Source organism: Notolabrus celidotus, chromosome 2 (assembly GCF_009762535.1).
Source record: "Notolabrus celidotus isolate fNotCel1 chromosome 2, fNotCel1.pri, whole genome shotgun sequence".
NCBI classification, from domain to species: Eukaryota; Metazoa; Chordata; class Actinopteri; order Labriformes; family Labridae; genus Notolabrus; species Notolabrus celidotus.
In genome coordinates this window covers 5,504,106-5,523,303 of record NC_048273.1, presented here as the reverse complement: position 1 = coordinate 5,523,303, position 19,198 = coordinate 5,504,106, and the positions used below count along the sequence as shown (strand labels likewise).

The 19,198-nt window shown below is 38.4% G+C and overlaps 1 protein-coding gene across 1 annotated transcript; it reads left to right on the top strand.

Moving 5' to 3' along the window:
• The first annotated feature begins 1,204 nt into the window (after window positions 1–1,204).
• On the top strand, window positions 1,205–18,852 carry mob3a (MOB kinase activator 3A). The gene is made up of 4 exons (XM_034676022.1): window positions 1,205–1,446; window positions 6,881–7,447; window positions 14,106–14,308; window positions 18,415–18,852. The coding sequence occupies exons 2-4, from the start codon at window positions 7,030–7,032 to the stop codon at window positions 18,442–18,444; spliced, it is 651 nt and encodes a 216-aa protein (XP_034531913.1). The 5' UTR covers window positions 1,205–1,446; window positions 6,881–7,029; the 3' UTR covers window positions 18,445–18,852.
• The last annotated feature ends 346 nt before the right edge of the window (window positions 18,853–19,198 follow it).

Here is a 19,198-nt window from a genome sequence, read left to right as displayed (position 1 = left end):
TACGGTTTTTGTGGCTTCCTTTTTCTATTTTTTAGGATATGATTGGAAGAGGTCATAGACAGAGGTGTCAAGTAACGAAGTACAAATACTTTGTTACCTTACTTAAGTAGAAATTTTGGGTATCTATACTTTACTGGAGTAATTCGTTTTTATGTTATTATATTACTCCTTACATTTTCATGCAAGTATCTGTACTTTCTACTCCTTACATTTTAAAAATAGCGTCGTTTCTCATATTTCATTTCAGCTTGTTTTCATTCCGGCTTGTCATCGTTTAAAAAAACAAAAACCTATCCCGATAAATCGCACCATCCAGATAGAGTGAATTTGATTGTGGTTGGATGAGAAGTATAAACATGATACATTAACATATTAATATAACATTATAGTCATTATGGCCTTTAGAAAAATGTTTTTTTTTGGGGGAGGTGGGGTAGTGCACTATAGGCCCCTGTGGCGCAGCTTAAGCTTTTGTCCTTAATGGCATTTTTTCCCCCTTACATTACTTTTACTTTATACTTTAAGTAGTTTTGAAACCAGTACTTTTATACTTTTACTTGAGTAAAAAGCTTGAGCTGATACTTCCACTTCATAGAATCAGAATCAGCTTTATTGGCCAGGTATGCTTGAACACACAAGGAATTTGACTTTGGTAAACTGTGCTCTCTTTGTACAAGGCATAAGAATAAGACATACAAATAAAAATATAATAACAATAACATCAGATATAAATACAAAAAGAACAACAAGTAGGCATGACTAATATGCACAGGCTAAAATAATATGATAATAGTGCAGTGGTGAGTAGCAGAGGTAGTTTTTACATAAAAAAAAATAGTAGTTAAATAATGAAATAAATAGAAATATGGAATTCTGCTTGGAGAATTGTTGCATTGTATACTTACATGTATATTTACAGAGAGTATAGATCCAACAGGTATGACACTGTTATGTTCTACAGAAGTATTTTTAAAACTCTAAAACAAAGCATTTACAATGTTACAATGTCATTTAGCAGATGCTTTTATCCAAAGCGACGTACATTTATACTTCTACTTGAGTAATGAATGTGAATACTTTTGGCACCTCCGGTCACAGGCTGTTTCTTTTCTTTTTAGGCAGTGCGTACAATCGAAAACTCAGAATATCAGTCACTTATATTAAATCATCCAGGAAGTATCTTATTTTGAAAATCCGTACCGGAAGTGGCCCCCATGGTCTCTAGCCTGACGCTGCTGTACTTTTCGTTTCGCAGGGAGGAGTCAGACGACAGTTTGGTCTTTAACGTGACATGTTTATTGAATTATCAGTAAATCTCTCTCCTTTTGAACCATGTATACATCATGTAGTCTGTGCGTGTCGTGGACGTGAACGTGGATCGATCCCTGAGCTGAAAGTTATCCACTAAAGATCGAAGGAAACTGACGGAACAGGAAGGCGGAACAAGTAAGTTAGGGTCGGGGAAGAGTCTTTGAACGGCCCGTTTGATCGTCTGTCTGAGAGAATGATGATTCCACTCGAGTTAAAGAAGCCTGTGTGTGTTTAAATATCATTAATGTGTTTTTTTTTAGGATCACTTCTGTTCTTCTTTAGCTGTTTCACAAAGCAACAAGTCCGAGCGACTTAACTGGTCACGTCACGAATAAACTTCTCGTCATGTGCCCTGCTGTTTAATCTCCAGCTTTTATCTCGAAGAGTGGGCTTAAAACGAGACAAAGTCCACGGAGCCGTGATACAGAGGGGGTTCTGGTGTTTAAAGGAGAGGGGGACATTAACCCGGCAGGGTCCCGTTATCTCTGTTAACCGGTTTCACGGGGTTTTATTGTCATTCCGCACATTCTTCAATTAGTGTCTGACACCGGAAGTGAGTCATGTTGAAGTTTCATCTTTGATGTAACTTCAGCTGTCACCGTGCAGACTCTCTGACCCGAGGGGTTCAGGCCTCATCACTTCACTTCAACATACAAGCAAACCTTAGAACTAAAGTTTATTATGTACATTTACATTACCTCCATTTTTAGCAGTGGTGGACAAAGTACACCTTTTCATTACTAAAGTCAAAGAATAGATCAGGCATGTCCAAAGTATGGTCCGGGGGCCAATCGCGGCCCAAAATCCATTTATTTATGGCCCCAAGCTTCCATCTTAAATTGTGTTATTAACAGCACAGAAATTAATCACCTTCTGAATCATCTGTACATTTGCAGTTTCATTCAAGCGCACAAACAAAACTAAAGTCAATCCAGAAACATCTCAAAAAGCTTCATATGGACTACCTGTCTAAAGCCAAAACACTGGAAATTCTGCAAGACGACAATAAAGAAGAAACACAAGAACTCTTAAAGCTTTTCATCATGATGTGAAAATGTTCTTGATGAACACTAAAAGTTCAGAAGACACAAAAGAGGACACAAGACAAGATCAAAGTTACGAAAGCTTACAGAAAAGGCAAAACTTGGTGCATAAAAATTGTTCAGAACGCAGGAAAATAATTCTTTGGTGTAAAATGTCTGCTGGTCAGAAAAGTCTTAAAAACAACATGAAAAAGAAGTGTGATGAAATCCAGATCGTGATCCTGCCATTGGAGAATAATGATACAATATTTCTCCCACATTGCCCGACACGAATGAAAACATTTTCCTCCAGAAGAAGATAAAGTTTGCTAATGTTTACATGGCTTGTGGAGAACTGAGGACCTCCTTGTTACTGTTTTATTGAGAAAAAAATTAAAATAACTGTTATAGAGATTTCATATATAACTTTTATGATTCCTAAGTCACAGTAGGAGCCACTGGCCCTGAGGTATTCTGACAACATGAAATGTGGCCCTCTTTGAAAAAAGTTTGGACACCCCAGGTATAGATCCTCCTGGTCAAACATTACTCCAATACAAGTTGTTCAGTCAAATCATCACTTGAGTTAAAGTCCTGCAGCCTGTTGCACAAGCTGTGTGTAAGTTGTGTCCTAAGTGAGGGTGTAAAGTCCACACTAAACCATACATTGAAAATATAAGTTTGTTACTCAATTTGTGTCATTGTTTGGTTTCACCATGGAGATGTAAGGTTCATCTTAACCAAAGGGCAACCTCCGGTCTAACCATAGACTGTATAAAATATGGACGTAGTATCCGGGACGTCACCCATCTGTTCCTGAGAGCCGTTTTGAAGCCAATCGGTGGCGGCAGCCATATTGGAAGTGCTGAACTCAACCAGACATAGTGTGACGTAAAGAGGCAGAGTTTGAGCCTCCGAGCCAACAGCTATGTGTTCCCGACCAGGAGTCCAGTCAGTCATGTCCTTATTTGAGCAAAAACTCGTAATCTTAATATCTTCTGAACCGTCACGTTAGAAAAAAAATCACCCACCGTTCAGTGTGTGCCGATAGAGAGATTAGCTTTGTAGGGCCAAGCCGTTTTTTGAACCAGGCTGTAAACATGTTTATTAATGCTGCAAAGATCGTCTTTTTTGAATTGTCTCTGTGATTTCTGCAGCCAGCCTCAAGCGGATTCTCGATGTATTGCAGTTTATAACACTTCCACATGGGCTTCATAGTTTCAGACCGGAGGTTGCTGCTTGGTCTAAACATAGGAGTCCAATGCTGAAGTGCTAAAAACTGCAGTTCCTTGAGTGTCCCCTTGAGGTTGGGTCCGGAAGTACCGGAAACCACATACACACCAATTCAAAAAAGCCGATCTTTACAGCAGAAATAAACATGTTTACAGCCTGGTACAAAAGACGAGTGTAGTCTGGATAGCTCATTTCTTAATCGGCACACACTGTACGGGGGGTGAATTATTTTCTAATGCGGCAATTTCGTAGATATTGAGATTACGAGTCTTCCAATGAGAGACACAGCTGACTTGATTGACAGGCGGGAACACTGTAGCTGTTGGCTAGGAGGCTCAAAGCCCGCCTATTTACGTCACAATCGCTCGACAGCAGCAATATGGCTGCCCCTGACGATTGGCCTCAAAACAGCGCTTCAGAAACTGATGGGTGACGTCACGGATACTTCGTTCATATTTTATACAGTCTATGATCTTAACTAGTAGACTGTAACGTCAACACTAACCAAAACATTTGAATAATTGTCGAATAGATGCCAATGATTATCGAATAGTATTTAGGGCTTGAAATGCCCATCCCTGTGGGAATGCATGGGTGTACATTCTGCTATGTTCTGTTTATCTAGAAAACATGATTTCAAATCTGAAAAGTCTACCATGAAATATAAACTAAGTTACTACAAGCACAGACAAGTTTCAAATCTTCATCTGGAATCAAAGCAGTGTGTTAGCTCCAGACCTCCACATGCTTTCTCAGGTTAGATGCTGATGGTTTGTTTGTGTGGTAAACAGATCAGAGATTTACAACAATACAAACAATCATTCTTTATTTCAAAACCTCAAATGTGGATTTAAAATATGGCCATGGTGCTCAGGTAGAGAATCATCATCCTTCTCGACCAGAGCCATCATCACCACGACTAAATGAACGCACTGATCTGAATAACGTTTGATCTACGCTCAACCGAGGTACGGCTACACCACTGAGACAAACCAAACACAAGCACACAAACTCATCAGCTGACTTCAAAGCAAAAGTAGTGAGTAACTAGAGCACTGATAGAAATGCAGAGGAGTCTAAAGTGTGATAATTGTCTTTCAAATGTAGTGGAGTAAAAGTCACAAGTTCCCCCAAAAAATAACACTCAAGTAAATGTACTTTGTCACTCTCCACCTCTGATTTTTAGTGCCAACAAAAGTGTACAAATCATTTTGAGACCTCACTTTGAGAAGGCGGTAAGTGTGGGACTTTCCTACGTCTTTGAATGCAACACGAGGCCCAAGATAAAACAGAAAGTGGGACACAAGTGCTATTGTTGTGTAATTTCCCAGCCACGCTCTCACGTATTACATGTTTAATAAGGGCCTGAAAGAGAGCTGAACAGATGACTCCATGAAGGGAGAAGTTAATATGACATGTGCATATTTTCTGGTTCTTTCAAACGACAGTAAACTCATCATGTTTTGGCGTTTCCTCATTTTTCTGTCATTTCATTGTTTCCAAATAATGATTGACAGATTAATTGATAATGCGTTGATGATTTTGTGTATTTCTTCTGTTTTACATGTCAGATAGTTTCATTTAAAATCAGTGAATTAGTTTGAAAATGAATCAACAATGAAAACAGTTCTTGATCTCAGCCACAGCCAGAGAGACGTGCCTTCATGCGTGCAGAATGTGGTTTGACAACATCTTGCTAAAATATGCAAGGTCTTCCATGAAAGAGGCATCGTCTGAACGGCAGCATCATTTTTTTTGTATTGTTTAGCATTAATGGTTCCTCTTAAGATGTGTAGGCTAAGCTTCCTATGGGCCTTAATGCATTTCCTTACCACCACAGATGCTGGCTTTTGAGCTGTGCGCCGATGGTCCCTCTCTTTCGAACGGAGGACACAGTGTCCATGATTTCCAAAAGGAATGTCAAGTTTTGATCTGAGAGACAATAGGATAGTGTTCCTAGTTCAACCGTGGTCCTGGACATAGACTGTATAAATAATGCACGTAGTATCCGTGATGTCACCCATCTGTTTCTGAAGCTCTGTTTTGAGGCCAATCGTCTGCAGCAGCCATATTGGAAATACTGAACTCAAACTAACTGCTGTCGGGGTGGTGTGAGGTAAAGAGGCGGGCTTTGAGCCTCCTTGCCAACAGCTACAGTGTTCCCGCCTGTCAGTCAAGTCAGCTGTGCCTCTCATAATGGAAAAGTCATAGTCTTAATATCTATGAAATTGCCGCATTATAAAAAAATTCACCCCCCATACAGTGTGTGCCGATCGATAAATGAGCTATCCAGACTACACTCGTCTTTTGTACCAGGCTGTAAACATGTCAACAAGCCCATGCAGTGCTTTCCACTACAGAGTCAGGTCTGTTTTCAATGCAGTGCAGCCTGAGGGCTAATAACAGCCAGAGATTTCTCCTGATACTCTGAGTGATGTAATGTACTTAAGATGAATAAATCCCAGAGTTTTTTGCAATTTTAATTTGAGGAACATTATTCTAATATATTTATTATCTTAACTCTGAGCCTCTCTGGAGTGCCCTCTTTATACACCGTCATGTTACTAACCTATATATAAATGATCCTAATTAGTCGGGAGATGTTCCTCGGGGTGTTTTTGTTTTGCTTTCTGAAACTTTTTCAGTGTTTTGTTGTAGAGATAATGAATCGGGCAGATTAATGGCGTTTTGAGATAATCGTCATGGGCTGATGCCTCTTAAAAATAAACAAGTAATGATGTCAGTGTGGCTGCAATGGTAACATCCCCCTAAATTATAACACATATTCCCCTTCCTAAATCAAAAATAAAACAGTGATTGGCTGGTGCTTCATATAAATTCTGTTTTGATGCAGTCTAATGTTCCTTCTGATATAAATATCTGTCATAATCTGACATCTGTAGCATAATCGAATACATTTTTCTACTTCTACATGTTACTGACTAGGATAACCACGTGTTTTAGATTGTTATGTGCATGAGATAATAATATATAACAACATAATATCAGCCTGATATGTTAGTGATCGGCCGAACTGCTCTCTAATTATCGACAGCCATCGAAAAGCCGATATCTGTCGACCACTTTTCGTTGTCCATTTCCCAACTTTTTTGAAACATGTTGTTGGCATCAGCTTTAAAAGGAGCATATGTTTTTTATTAATGCTAGGGTTGGTAGTCACAGAAAACTAGCATGAATTTGAATGTAGCATTTCCTCAGGACTCCGTCCTCAGGCTCAATAGAAAAGTGAAAACTCTAATCTGTTAATCAAACTCCTCTTTGCTTTTTCTCCTCCCTCCTTCTATCACACGCAGGATCACCAGCAGAGCAGACAGAAGACTGAATCACAACATCCACTCTGTGCTGGTTGTTGACTCAACAACCTTTTGACTGCCTTCATTTCAACAGTAAATAATTCACCTGAAGCATTCAAACCAATCGCCTGCTACCACCACATGCAACCATGGCCTTGGTCCTGAAACAAGTCTTCAACAAAGACAAGACATTCCGGCCAAAGCGCAAGTTTGAGCCCGGGACACAGCGCTTCGATCTGCACAAGAAGGCCCAGGCGTCTCTGAACGCGGGGCTGGACCTGAAGCAGGCCGTTCAGCTGCCCCACGGCGAGGACCTCAACGACTGGGTGGCCGTCCACGTGGTCGACTTCTTCAACCGCATCAACCTCATCTACGGCACCGTCAGTGACTCCTGCACCGATGAGACCTGCCCCGTCATGTCCGGGGGGCCCAAGTACGAATATCGCTGGCAGGACGATCACAAGTACAAGAGACCGACGGCGTTGTCGGCCCCCAAATACATGAGTCTGCTCATGGACTGGATCGAGGTACAAATCAACAACGAGAACATCTTCCCCACCAATGTTGGTAAGTGTTGGATTAGACACAGATGGTGTGTGAAGACTTTGGTTCCTTAGAGTCTCTGCTCATGCCCAGATTTAGATACAGACTTTTAGAAGAGTGTCTTCAGTATCAGAGACTTTCCCTTTGTACAAAATCTCATCTTCCCTGAGTCATGCTGAGACATCTCAAGCCTCCACCCATTCACAGACAGTAATCACCTTTAACGTCACCACTCTCTTTGTCAGTACATTCAGTACCTGCTCAATAAGCAGCATTACGTAATGATCAGCGCCAATCCCAAACCATAAATGTATTGTTCTTTTCTGAACAACATTCAAACCTGCACTCATGTCTGATTAATTCTAATAATACACAACCACACAGGTAAAGAAGATTCTCATGAGATGCTCAGATCAGTTTAAAACAGTGTCAGGAAGATTAAAGTGTGAGGAAGTCCAAGATGAAAAAGAGCACAGAGGAACACACATACGTTACAGGAAGTGAAGCTCTTATTTGGAGCCTTTTCCGTCTTTTATTAGACAGTAGAGCTGCAGAGCGGAGGGGGCGGTGTGCTGCAAATGTATCCTCAGCATTCACCCTAATCGCTAAACTGGCCCCCTGTTAAAGGTACAGTGTGTCGTAATTGGCACATTAAGAAGATCAGACTTTTATTTTTGAATTCACTTTCTTTATTAGAACTTTATTGACATAATTTGAGAGTTGTGTTCAACACTTGTAATTAACAGTGTTGTATAACAATAAGACAATAAAACCCTTAAATGATAAAAAAATAAAATACATTAATAAATACATTTCAAAAATAAATAAATAATGAAACAAAACAAAAAACAATTAATTTTTTATAATAATAACAATAATGATCAATAATTATTATTATTATTATAACTGAATTAACCATAATAACAACAATAATACAAAAGGCAAACAAATGAATTATTAAGCATATATACGAGTACACAAATGTGTACACAAAGGGGAGAACGGGGTTGGTTGTCACACTGTTTACTGTTTTGATGATTGCTCATCATCAAAACATCTTTCAGTCATTCCTACATTAAATTGAAGCTTAAGGTGTTGGTTTGAAATGTGTATCCCTGTCATTTTCCAACTCATTGTAACAAAGAGGCAATTAACTATCAAAGACACTCTGACACATTGTGACAACCAACCCCATCATGGGGATGGTTGTCACACACTATGGGGTTGGTTGTCACACACTATGGGGTTGGTTGTCACACACTATGGGGTTGGTTGTCACAAACTATGGGGTTGGTTGTTACACACTATGGGGTTACACACTATGGGGTTGGTTGTTACACACTATGGGGTTGGTTGTCACACACTATGGGGTTGGTTATCACACACTATGGGGTTGGTTGTCACACACTATGGGGTTGGTTGTTACAATGGTATTTTAATGGGACATTTTTTTTTTAAAAAGGCAAGAAGGCAGAACTAAATTTGAAAGTTTAATTGCACTGAGAAGTGATAGGCCTACATAACTTAATGCATTTTAACATAAAATGAGGAACATGAAGAGGAAACACATCTTTAGGCCAGCCTATATAACAACATAAAGAACAAAACAAATAGGCCTAACAATAATGGCCGACTCAACTAGGCTACATGCAGTCACTGTCTGAGTTACAGTGATGGCAAATGTAGGGTCTGCACACTCCAACTCATTTCACCATGCATGATTTGGCCAACATAGGGGTTGGTTGTCACATGTAACAACCAAGCCCAAAGAGAATGTGACGACCAACCCCAACTGGATTCTTTTGCTAGCATCAAGGCTAACAACCATCTAACAACTAGTTAGCTAGCTAATAAAAATCTAAACTATAGCTTTCCCCTCACACTTTGTAAGGGTTATACTTGTTTTGTTATAAACCCATCGTTTAAAAGCCTAGAAGAAAAATACTGAGAAGCTGAATATTTACAATTCGACATGAAAAACACAAAAAGTCCTCTCACCTCAAGTTCAGCTGTCTTACTCCAGAGAAGACTATGTAGGTGAGCTCTGATCCTAATTCTGGAAATGTCCATACCCCAATTTGAGAGACAGCGCCCTCTGGTGGCGAGATATAACGAGTGTGCCAACCAACCTGTGTGACAACCAACCCCGTTCTCCCCTACATATCTATGAAAAATGAAAAACAGTTGAGATAATCGGTATATTGCATGAGGACACAGATTAGAAGATCAGACTTTGTAGAAAAGGAATATCATAATCATAAGTATTTGAAAACGAGTGTAAAATCCTCTGAATATAGAAGTCATCTTGTTTTTGTTCACTCAGAATGAACCTTTAATATCTACACGAGCAAATCCCCGTCCACGAAGGCGGCCATGTTTCTACAGGAGCAGAGAACGGACAAACTTGTACAGATAATACTCCTTTTTTGTATTTAGTGAGTGGCCGCTAAAAAAGCAAGATGATAAAGAAAAGAGTGGTGGTAGTCTGCAAAATATTTTTTATTAGTAAGAGTTTTTGAAAGTTAAAACTAAACAGAGGATTAACAGAGGAGCTTCTTGTCCTCAAAGGACACCGTGGCTTCACTGACGGGAGGGTGAGCAGGGGAGCATTTTAATCTGAAATCTAACTTAAAGCTAATTATTCCCATTTCTACAGACTGCACCTTTAAGCTCTTAAAAAATGTCAAAGTACTTTAATCTTTATGAATCCAGTAATATTTTTGATTTGAAGTTCATTTTGTTCCAACACAACAATCTTCATCAATTCATCAAAAGATATAATCCCCTCATGACGAGTACATTCTTCTTTGGATATAACAGACTTATGAAAACACTACATTTTAAAGTTCTGGGTTCGTTGTATTCTTTGGTCCTTTATTCAAAGTTTCAGTTCAGCTCACTTGGTAGAGTCGGCGCCCTCGTCTATAGAAGCTTTATTGATGCATCGGTTGCTGGTTTAACTCGTAACCACGACCCTTTGATGCATGTCTACCCGACCCTCTTCTCCTCATACATCCTGTTTCTCTAAAGCCGTCAAATCTAACAGAAGGAGAAATATAAAGAGGCCATGAATTAATCTTAAAAGGGGTCAGATCACAGAGAATGAACAAGTAATATTAACACAAGGGGGAGTGGGCCATCTGTGACTGATAGGGAAAGGACATGCAGCTGCAGTGGACTCAGAGTTCCTCACAGTGCTTACACTTATTCTTTTTTATACAACACAGGGACGTTTTTTTTCCCTCAGATGACATTTATTAAATGATTTTAAATGTTTTGATAGGAGTTTTTTAGTGTTGTTTCTATTATTTTTTAATCTATCTTTGTTAAATGTGTTGGTAACAAGCGGCAACCTCCGGTCTAAAAATATGAGTCAATGCGGAAGTGTTAAAAGCTGCAGTTCATCGAGGATCCGCTTGAGGCTGGCTCCGGAAGTACCGGAAGTCACATACACATGAATGGGAAAAAGACGATCTTTGCAGCATTAATAAACATGTTTACAGCCTGGTACAAAAGATGAGTGTAGTCTGAATAGCTAATTTCTCGATGTTCTCTCACTGTGAGGGCGGTGAATTTTTTTCTAATTCGGCAATTTCGAAGATATTGAGATTACCAGTCTTCCAATGAGAGGCTCAGCTGCCTGTGGGAACACCGCAGCTGTTGGCTAGGAGGCTCAAAGCCCGCCTCTTTACGTCACACTGGCTCGACAGAAGCAATATGGCTGCCGCAGCCGATTGGTCTCAAAACAGCTCTTCAGAAACAGATGGGTGACGTCACGGATACTACGTCCATATTTCATACAGTCTATGGTTGGTAATCATCAATCAATCAATCAAGCTTTATTTATATAGCACCTTTCATACGAATCAAATGCAACCCAGCGTGCTTTACAGCGACTGAAAACAAGAAAGAAGCAGAAATTAAATGATGGTAAGACATATTAAAAAAAATAAAAATGGATTTTAAAATAGAGACTAATGCACACCAACAACAATCAAATATGTGTAATTAAAATAAGTTAAAGCATCAAATTAATAATGAGAGTACAAATAGTTAAAATAAATAAATTTTAAAAGGGTAAGGATAAGAGTTGAAAATAAAACTAAGGCTAAAAATGTCAATAAAACTGAGTAGATAAATAAATGAATGAACAAATAAATAAAAATAAGATAAACAGTTTAAAATAGTAAAATAATAAAGCAACATTTAAATCAATTTAATAGTGAAAAGTAAGTAATAAAATTGTTAAACTCTACATAAAAGGCAGACTGAATAAATCTGTTTTTAGTTTACGTTTAAAAGTCTCAATATCTCTATCAGCTCCTCTCAGATCCTCCAGCAGGCTGTTCAGAATCAGAATCAGAATCAGCTTTATTGACCAGGTATGCTTGAACACACAAGGAATATGACATTGGTAAACTGTGCTCTCTTTGTACAAGGCATAAGAATAAGACATGCAAATAAGAATAAAAATAAAAATATAAATATAATAATAAGAACATCAACCATAAATACAAAAGAACAACAAATAGGCATTACTGATATGTACAGGCTAAAATAATATGATACTAGTGCAGTGGTGAGTAGCAGAGGTAGTTTTACATTAAAAAAAAGTATATGTAGGTGATAGTTAAATAATAAGATAAATATAAATATGTGAATTCTGCTTGGAGAATTGTTGCATTGTATATTTACATGTTTATTTACAGAGAGTATTGATCTGACAGGTATGACATTGTTCCATAGTTTAGGAGCGTCGTGGCTGAAAGCAGCGTCACCAAAAGTTTCTGTTCTCCTCTGAGGAACAGCTAAAAGAGAGGAGCCGGAGGATCTGAGAGATCGTCCTGGTTTATACACTAAAAGCATCTCTGAGATGTAGTCTGGTGCGAGGCCATGCAGAGCCTTAAAAACTAGTAAAATAATTTTAAAGGTGACATATCATGCAAAATTGACTTTTTAATGGTTCTTTACCTGAAATATGTTTCCCTGGCATGTCTACAAACCCCCCGAGAATGAAAAAAATCCATTCTGCCCCTGTTTTGATTTCTCCACCTTTCTGTAAATGTGTGTGAAACGAGCCGTTTCAGACTTCCGTGTTTTTGTTACGTAACAACAATATCCGGTCTGTCACGGAGTCAGAGCTCGGAGCTTGTTCAGCCCATAGACTGTATAAAATAATACTGAATCCCTCCTCCGTTTTTCATTCCCTGCACAAATGTGTGCGAACAAGGAGCTTAGGAGGGAGGCATGCTAGTTGCAGGCTGTCTTAATAAACACAAAGGTCGGTTTTACTCCCCACGTCTGCAGATTTGAAGATCTAGTGGATGATTTTTATTTATCATGGATAAGTGCTAGCGCTAGTTAGCATAGCCACATAGCTATATGTTCGTAGCTGTGTACCAAGACACACGTCGACATACTGATAAATAAAACAACAAGAAACACTAAATCTGTGACCAATCGTTCAGAAAGGTCCTGCTACAGGCGCCTCTCTGTCAGGATCAGATTCAGAGGGTTAAAGTAACGCGATCTCTGAGCAGCCGTGTATATTCAGCCAACATGTAAACATTAGATCAACGTGCTGGAGAGCCGAGGCACATCCACTTCCGGAGGGGGCGTGGTCAGAGAGAAAACAGAGTGTTCTGATGAGGAATGAAGAAGAGGACTTTTCAGGCATGCCAAAATCTGATTTCTAAGTGTTTTTTTGAGCATAAACTTTAAAGACATGTTTTGGGGACCTCTTAGACCAATATATATTGATGAAAAAAGCGTGATATGTCCCCTTTAAAATCAATACAAAAAGAAACCAATGTAACACTAAAAGGTAAGTTGTTGGCTAAGAGTTCACAAGCCACAGAGCCTGAGAAAAGCTGCTGTAATGGGAAATATTTAGTATTTTGATGCAATAAATGTTCTAAATGATGAATTGTTCTCTCACTGGAGTAACCGACGGAGCTCTGGTCCCATTACAGATTTGACAAAGCCTCTTTAATGATTAACATGAAATGAACACAAAAGCAAATGAAGATTAGTTCTAGATAATTTCCTGCAGAGTGAAGGCATTTCACATCAGAGGCCATTGTTTAAAAAAAAAAGAGATAATCTAAAAGAGGATTTCATGATGCAATCTGCAAGGCTACATGTATTACATTATCAGCAGTGGTGCACATTTCAAACACTATCAGCTTATCGTCTGCTGCGGCGGCATTCTGGGTTTTCTTTTATCTGTGCGTGCGTGTGGGCCCCATGCCGCAGATCGCCATCTGACTTACTACAGAAGCATCCGAGCGGTGGATTTAAAAATGGGTCACACAATGCACAGCTGGCCAAGAATAGAAACGACCTCTGACGCGTCTGTCCCCTGGAACAGATTCCTGAAATATCATTGAATTAGTCAAAGCAAAACGACACAGTGAATAAATCACTCAGTCAGAACCCGGGCTTATCCCTCAGACAGAGCTGTGTTGATTTTCCATCACAGAATAAGTGAGGCGGATTCCCTAATTATGCTTGCACCCAGCCTGAGGACAGAAAGGGTTAAGATATTAAAGGTTGATTAAAATAGTCTGTGACAACTTCATTTAAACACAGACGTGTTTTAAAGCATTCTCTGCAGCTCTCGGTGAAAGGTCACGCTGGATTGACTGTGTTGCTCTTCTGTGTCCATCTGTTTGACTCCCAGGTACTCCCTTCCCTAAGACCTTCATGCAGGTGGCTAAGAAGATTTTGTCGCGTCTGTTCCGGGTGTTTGTCCACGTCTACATTCACCACTTTGACCGCGTGAGCCAGATGGGGGCCGAGGCTCACGTGAATACCTGCTACAAGCATTTCTATTACTTTGTTACTGAGTTCAACCTGACGGACAGCAAAGAGCTGGAGCCTCTGGTGAGTCAAAGAGACGGAGGGAGGGAGGGAGGGAGGGAGGGAGGGAGGGAGGGAGGGAGGGAGGGAGCTCCAGACAAACATAAAAATAAAATCACTTCACTTTAATTCCAAACACTCACTCCTAACACATTAAGGGTTTATATCATCTTTTTCTGAAGAAACTAGCTCACCAGACATTAACAGCTGTCTCAAACTGACGTGTGTATTTAAGTCACATAAATCCCCCAGACTGTGGTACTGCATTACTAATGCACTACTAATGACATCACTGACACAAACTGAAGCAGCATCATTTGCTCACTTTTGATTATTTTATTAAATTCTTTCTCCTGAAACTAGTTTTTAAATGTTTGCAAAACATTTAAAAAGGAACAGAGATTTAAGGAAAGTCTGTCATCAGGCAAAATAGTGTTCAGAACAACAAGAGCACGACTAGTGGCAATTATAAAATAGTGTTTTTTATAAAAGGCTCTACAGTGGATAAATAAATCAACACAAGATATAAAGAGTTTTAAGAAAAGTGTTAAAGCATGGCTGAAGCAAAATCAGACATGAAGGCCAGGCAAGGCAAGGCAGCTTTATTTGTATAGCGCATTTCATACACAAGGGCAACTCAATGTGCTTTACATTAAAACATTAAAAGCATTGGAAACATTCAGACAGGCATAAAAGAACACAATTAAAATGACAAATGTGATAAAACAGAAAAGAAAAGGAAAATTAGAAATATATTAAAAATTACATTAAAATTTTAATTTAAAATGGGTTAAAATAATCTAAGATAGGAAGGCAGAGGCAAATAAGAAAGTCTTAGTCTTTGATTTAAAAGAAGTGAGAGTTGGAGCAGACCTGCAGCTTTCAGGGAGTGTGTTCCAGATATGTGGTGCATAATAACTAAACGCTGCTTCACCATGTTTCCTTCTGACTCTTGGGACTGAAAGCAGACCAGTACCTGATGACCTCAGAGGTCGAGGTGGTTCATAAAGTAGTAGCAGATCAGCAATGTATTTTGGGCCTAAACCATTCAGTGCTTTATAAACCATCAGCAGGATTTTAAAGTCTATTCTCTGACAGGAAGCCAGTGTAGAGATCTAAGAACTGGAGTGATGTGGTCTACTTTTTTGGTCCTTGTTAGGACTCGAGCAGCAGCATTCTGTATGAGCTGCAGCCGTCTGATGGACTTTTTAGGGAGTCCTGTGAAGACCCCGTTACAGTAGTCTAGTCTGCTAAAGGTAAATGAGAGAATTTTTACTTCTTCAATAAAATAGGTAAAATATTCAGGAGTGTGTAATAAAATAAATAACATATTTAGGAATGAGAAATAAATTAGATAGAATATTTAGAGTGAAATAAAATACCTAAAATATATTGAAGTGTGAAATGAAATAAATAAGATATTTAGGAGTGTGAAATAAAATCAAAATAAATATTTAATTAATAAAAACATGGTTTAAAAAATGTATTTAGGATTGTAAAATAAAAGAAATACAATATTTAGGAGGGTTAAATTAAATAAATGTAACATTTAGGATTGTGAAATAAAATATTTAGTTGTGTGATTTTGATATTTGAGTGATTAAAAAGCCACTAAGTGTATAACTTGTCACTTAATGTTGAATTTTCATTCATAGTTGTGTCCCAGTTGAGAAGCTTTAGCACCCCCTTGTTGACACACCATGTAAAATGCTGTAACCCAATACAGATAGTCAAATTGTCATTAGTGATTGTTAATAATAGTTTATATAACATACCAAAAGCAGAAATAGAGAAGTTAAAGTCTGAAAGTTGTCAGTGTATCAGATTTACCATCAGACACTCACTAAAACCTGTTATTACAGACCACACAGCGAGTTCCAAAATCCAAATCTTTGTGCAAATGTTTATCATCAGCAGAGGGCGTCTTAGTTTCTGTCGACTGAGCTTCAGCGTGCCCCAAAGTAAACAAACATTCCTGCATGGCCTGCCCTTAACTAGGCCAGATGTGAGTTTGTTTGACTCTGCCAGGGGAGATAAAAACATGCAGACACAGGGCTGAGAACGGGCATGAAATTCAGTGAGAGTAATTTTACATGTGATCTTTTTTTATTTTTCCTCACATTGTTTTTATTGATTTTCACAACAACTTTAGACTTTTACATTTGTATCAATCCATTTTATTTATATAGCACATTTAAAAGAACAATCAAGTTTAGCAAAGTGATGATCAGTGAGGTAAAATAAGTTAAAATAGAATTTAAAAAATAGAATGAAATAAAAGAATCACAATAAAACACTTTAAAAAATAGTTTAAAGAACACACAAAAAAGTAAAATAAATAATAAAAAATGAAAACACTGTAAGAGCAAATAAAAATCCAATAAAAGAACAGACAGAGACAGAGAGCACACAACTCTCACGCTGGGTTAAAAGCCAAGGAGTCAAAATACGTTTTAAGACAGGATTTAAAAGTCGTTAATGTTGGGGACAATCTCACATGGGGGGGCAGCTTGTTCCACAGTTTGGGGGCCACTGCCGAGAAGGCACGGCCATCCCTGGTTTTCAGCCTGGTCTTAGGGACCTCAAGAGGCCGCTGACCAGTAGACCTGTATACATCCATACACATATATCTTCACGTCTCTGTGCATAAATGCAATACAGAACACACACACACACACACACACACACACACACACACACACACACACACACACACACACACACACACACACACACACACACACACACACACAATCAATCTCAGGTACAATAAGACAAGACATAAAGAACTAAACCAGCTTGCATCCACTCCTTAATCTAACAATAAGAAATACAATAAGAAATTAAAATAAATAATAATAACATAAATATTTAAAATAGAATAAATAAAACAGTTCTTTTAATATGTCAGTAGCACTAGTGATAATTTAAAGACATTTAACTAATCTTTGTACAAACCTTTAAATTTAAATGTATTTTTATTTTTAATATATAAATTTTTTTCTCTATTTGTGCTCCATTGTTCTTTTACTTCTCATGCTACCTTGTCTGTGTTGCTAAATCTCCCTACTGGGTATTTATTTATTTATTTATTTATTTATTTATTTATTTATTTAAAGGGACAGTGCATATTAATTTCAGCATCAAAGTAAATATGCCAGAGTTAGCCATAAGACTACTTTTTGTCCGTAGTCCCCGGCAGGTCAAAACAGAGTTCATGGAAACATCATGATAGCATGACAAAGAAAACAACAATACATCACAAGAGCACATACAGTAAGTTATACAGAAGTACAAGTTAGCGCATTAAAGTGCTGTTCAGCATAATCCAGCGATATGTCCGGAGATGGACCAAATAAACCTGGACCAACATATTAGAATATCACACAAGTAAAAATACATACATTAAACCTGTAAAATAACACACACACACACACACACACACACACACACACACACACACACACACACACACACACACACACAAAGCAAGATAATGGAGTATTATCTTATCTTAATCATAAAAAGCAACATGTGCACATACATGAGGATGCACAAGTACTACAGGACTTCAAACTTAAAAATTTGAAAGTCATGATAATTTAAAAATAATGATAATAATAATCATTTGTTGCCTACATAATGCGAACTGTAACAAGTTCTCCCCTGTCTCTGTGAACATTACAACACACATGTTTTCAGGAACTCTAGAAATGATTGTTCACAATTCATCACTCTGAATTACTACATCTCCAAACTGAGTTACGTAACGACTGATTGTGTGCAGATAGTTATTAATCATTGATCCCTCTTCTCTCTGTGACCATGGGTCTGCACCGTAAACTAAATGTGTTGCAATAGAGTGCAAATGTTTAGATCTGTGTTACAGAGAAGCTCCAGAGAAGCTCCTCATCCTGTGAACCATGTTTTCAGAGATTTCTCATACTCCACTAAATGCTTCAGGATTTATTTGCATCGCTGTAACTCTTTTCTCAAATATCAACTTTGTGTAAAGAAACAGTTTCCAACCTCCTAAATAGGTGAACACTTACAGGAGTTCTAGTGTTTCCTTCCCTGCTCTAACTCACTGTACCCTCTCTCTGTGTGTGTGTGTGTGTGTGTGTGTGCAGAAAGAGATGACCTCTCGGATGTGTCACTGAGGGAGCGCTGAACCTGTTGACACACACCGGACCAACACATCCGTCCACCTAGACGACTGCAGCGGAGGACTATAAGAACAAATTCCAGAAAGAGTCTATTTTTATATTTAAGTACTGTAATCTATTTTAGCCACATACTGTAGGTTTTAATGCAAGAACTTTGTTACGTGAGGCTTTCTGTTCCTTTTTAAAAAAAAAAGTTTTCAGACCTTTTATCAGAGCACAGTATTAAGAGGTGTATGTTTGTGTTGATGTTTTTCTATTTTATTTGAATCTCAATCATTCCAGGAGGCGTCTGACTTTCTGTCAATCTAAAAAAAGATCTTAAATTAGTACGATTTCTTACTGTACGTCTATAAAATCACTATGTTGTTACATTAAAAGATTCTTTACTCTGTGATAATCTGACTCTGGTGTTTGGCTCATTGTTCTCTTTAAAGCTATTGTTGTTAATATTAACATTTCTTTGCTGCAACAAGAAAGCACAACACACAAAATCGTCCGTCACACTCAGAAAACATGTTTTTTTTTTGCACTGTAGTGTTGTCTTTGTGTTTTAATGACTGCATATGGTGTTTCAGATGGAACTGGGTCACTGTGACATTCATTCATATCTTTTAAAACACATTTGGAAATGTACTTAATCCATTTGGCGTTAGTTGTGGGGTCAGACGTTATCAGGTTTGTGTCGTTGCACACGTTGGGCCTCGAGCCACCGGGCAGGTTCTCAGATGTCAAACCCCCGCAGGTGTTT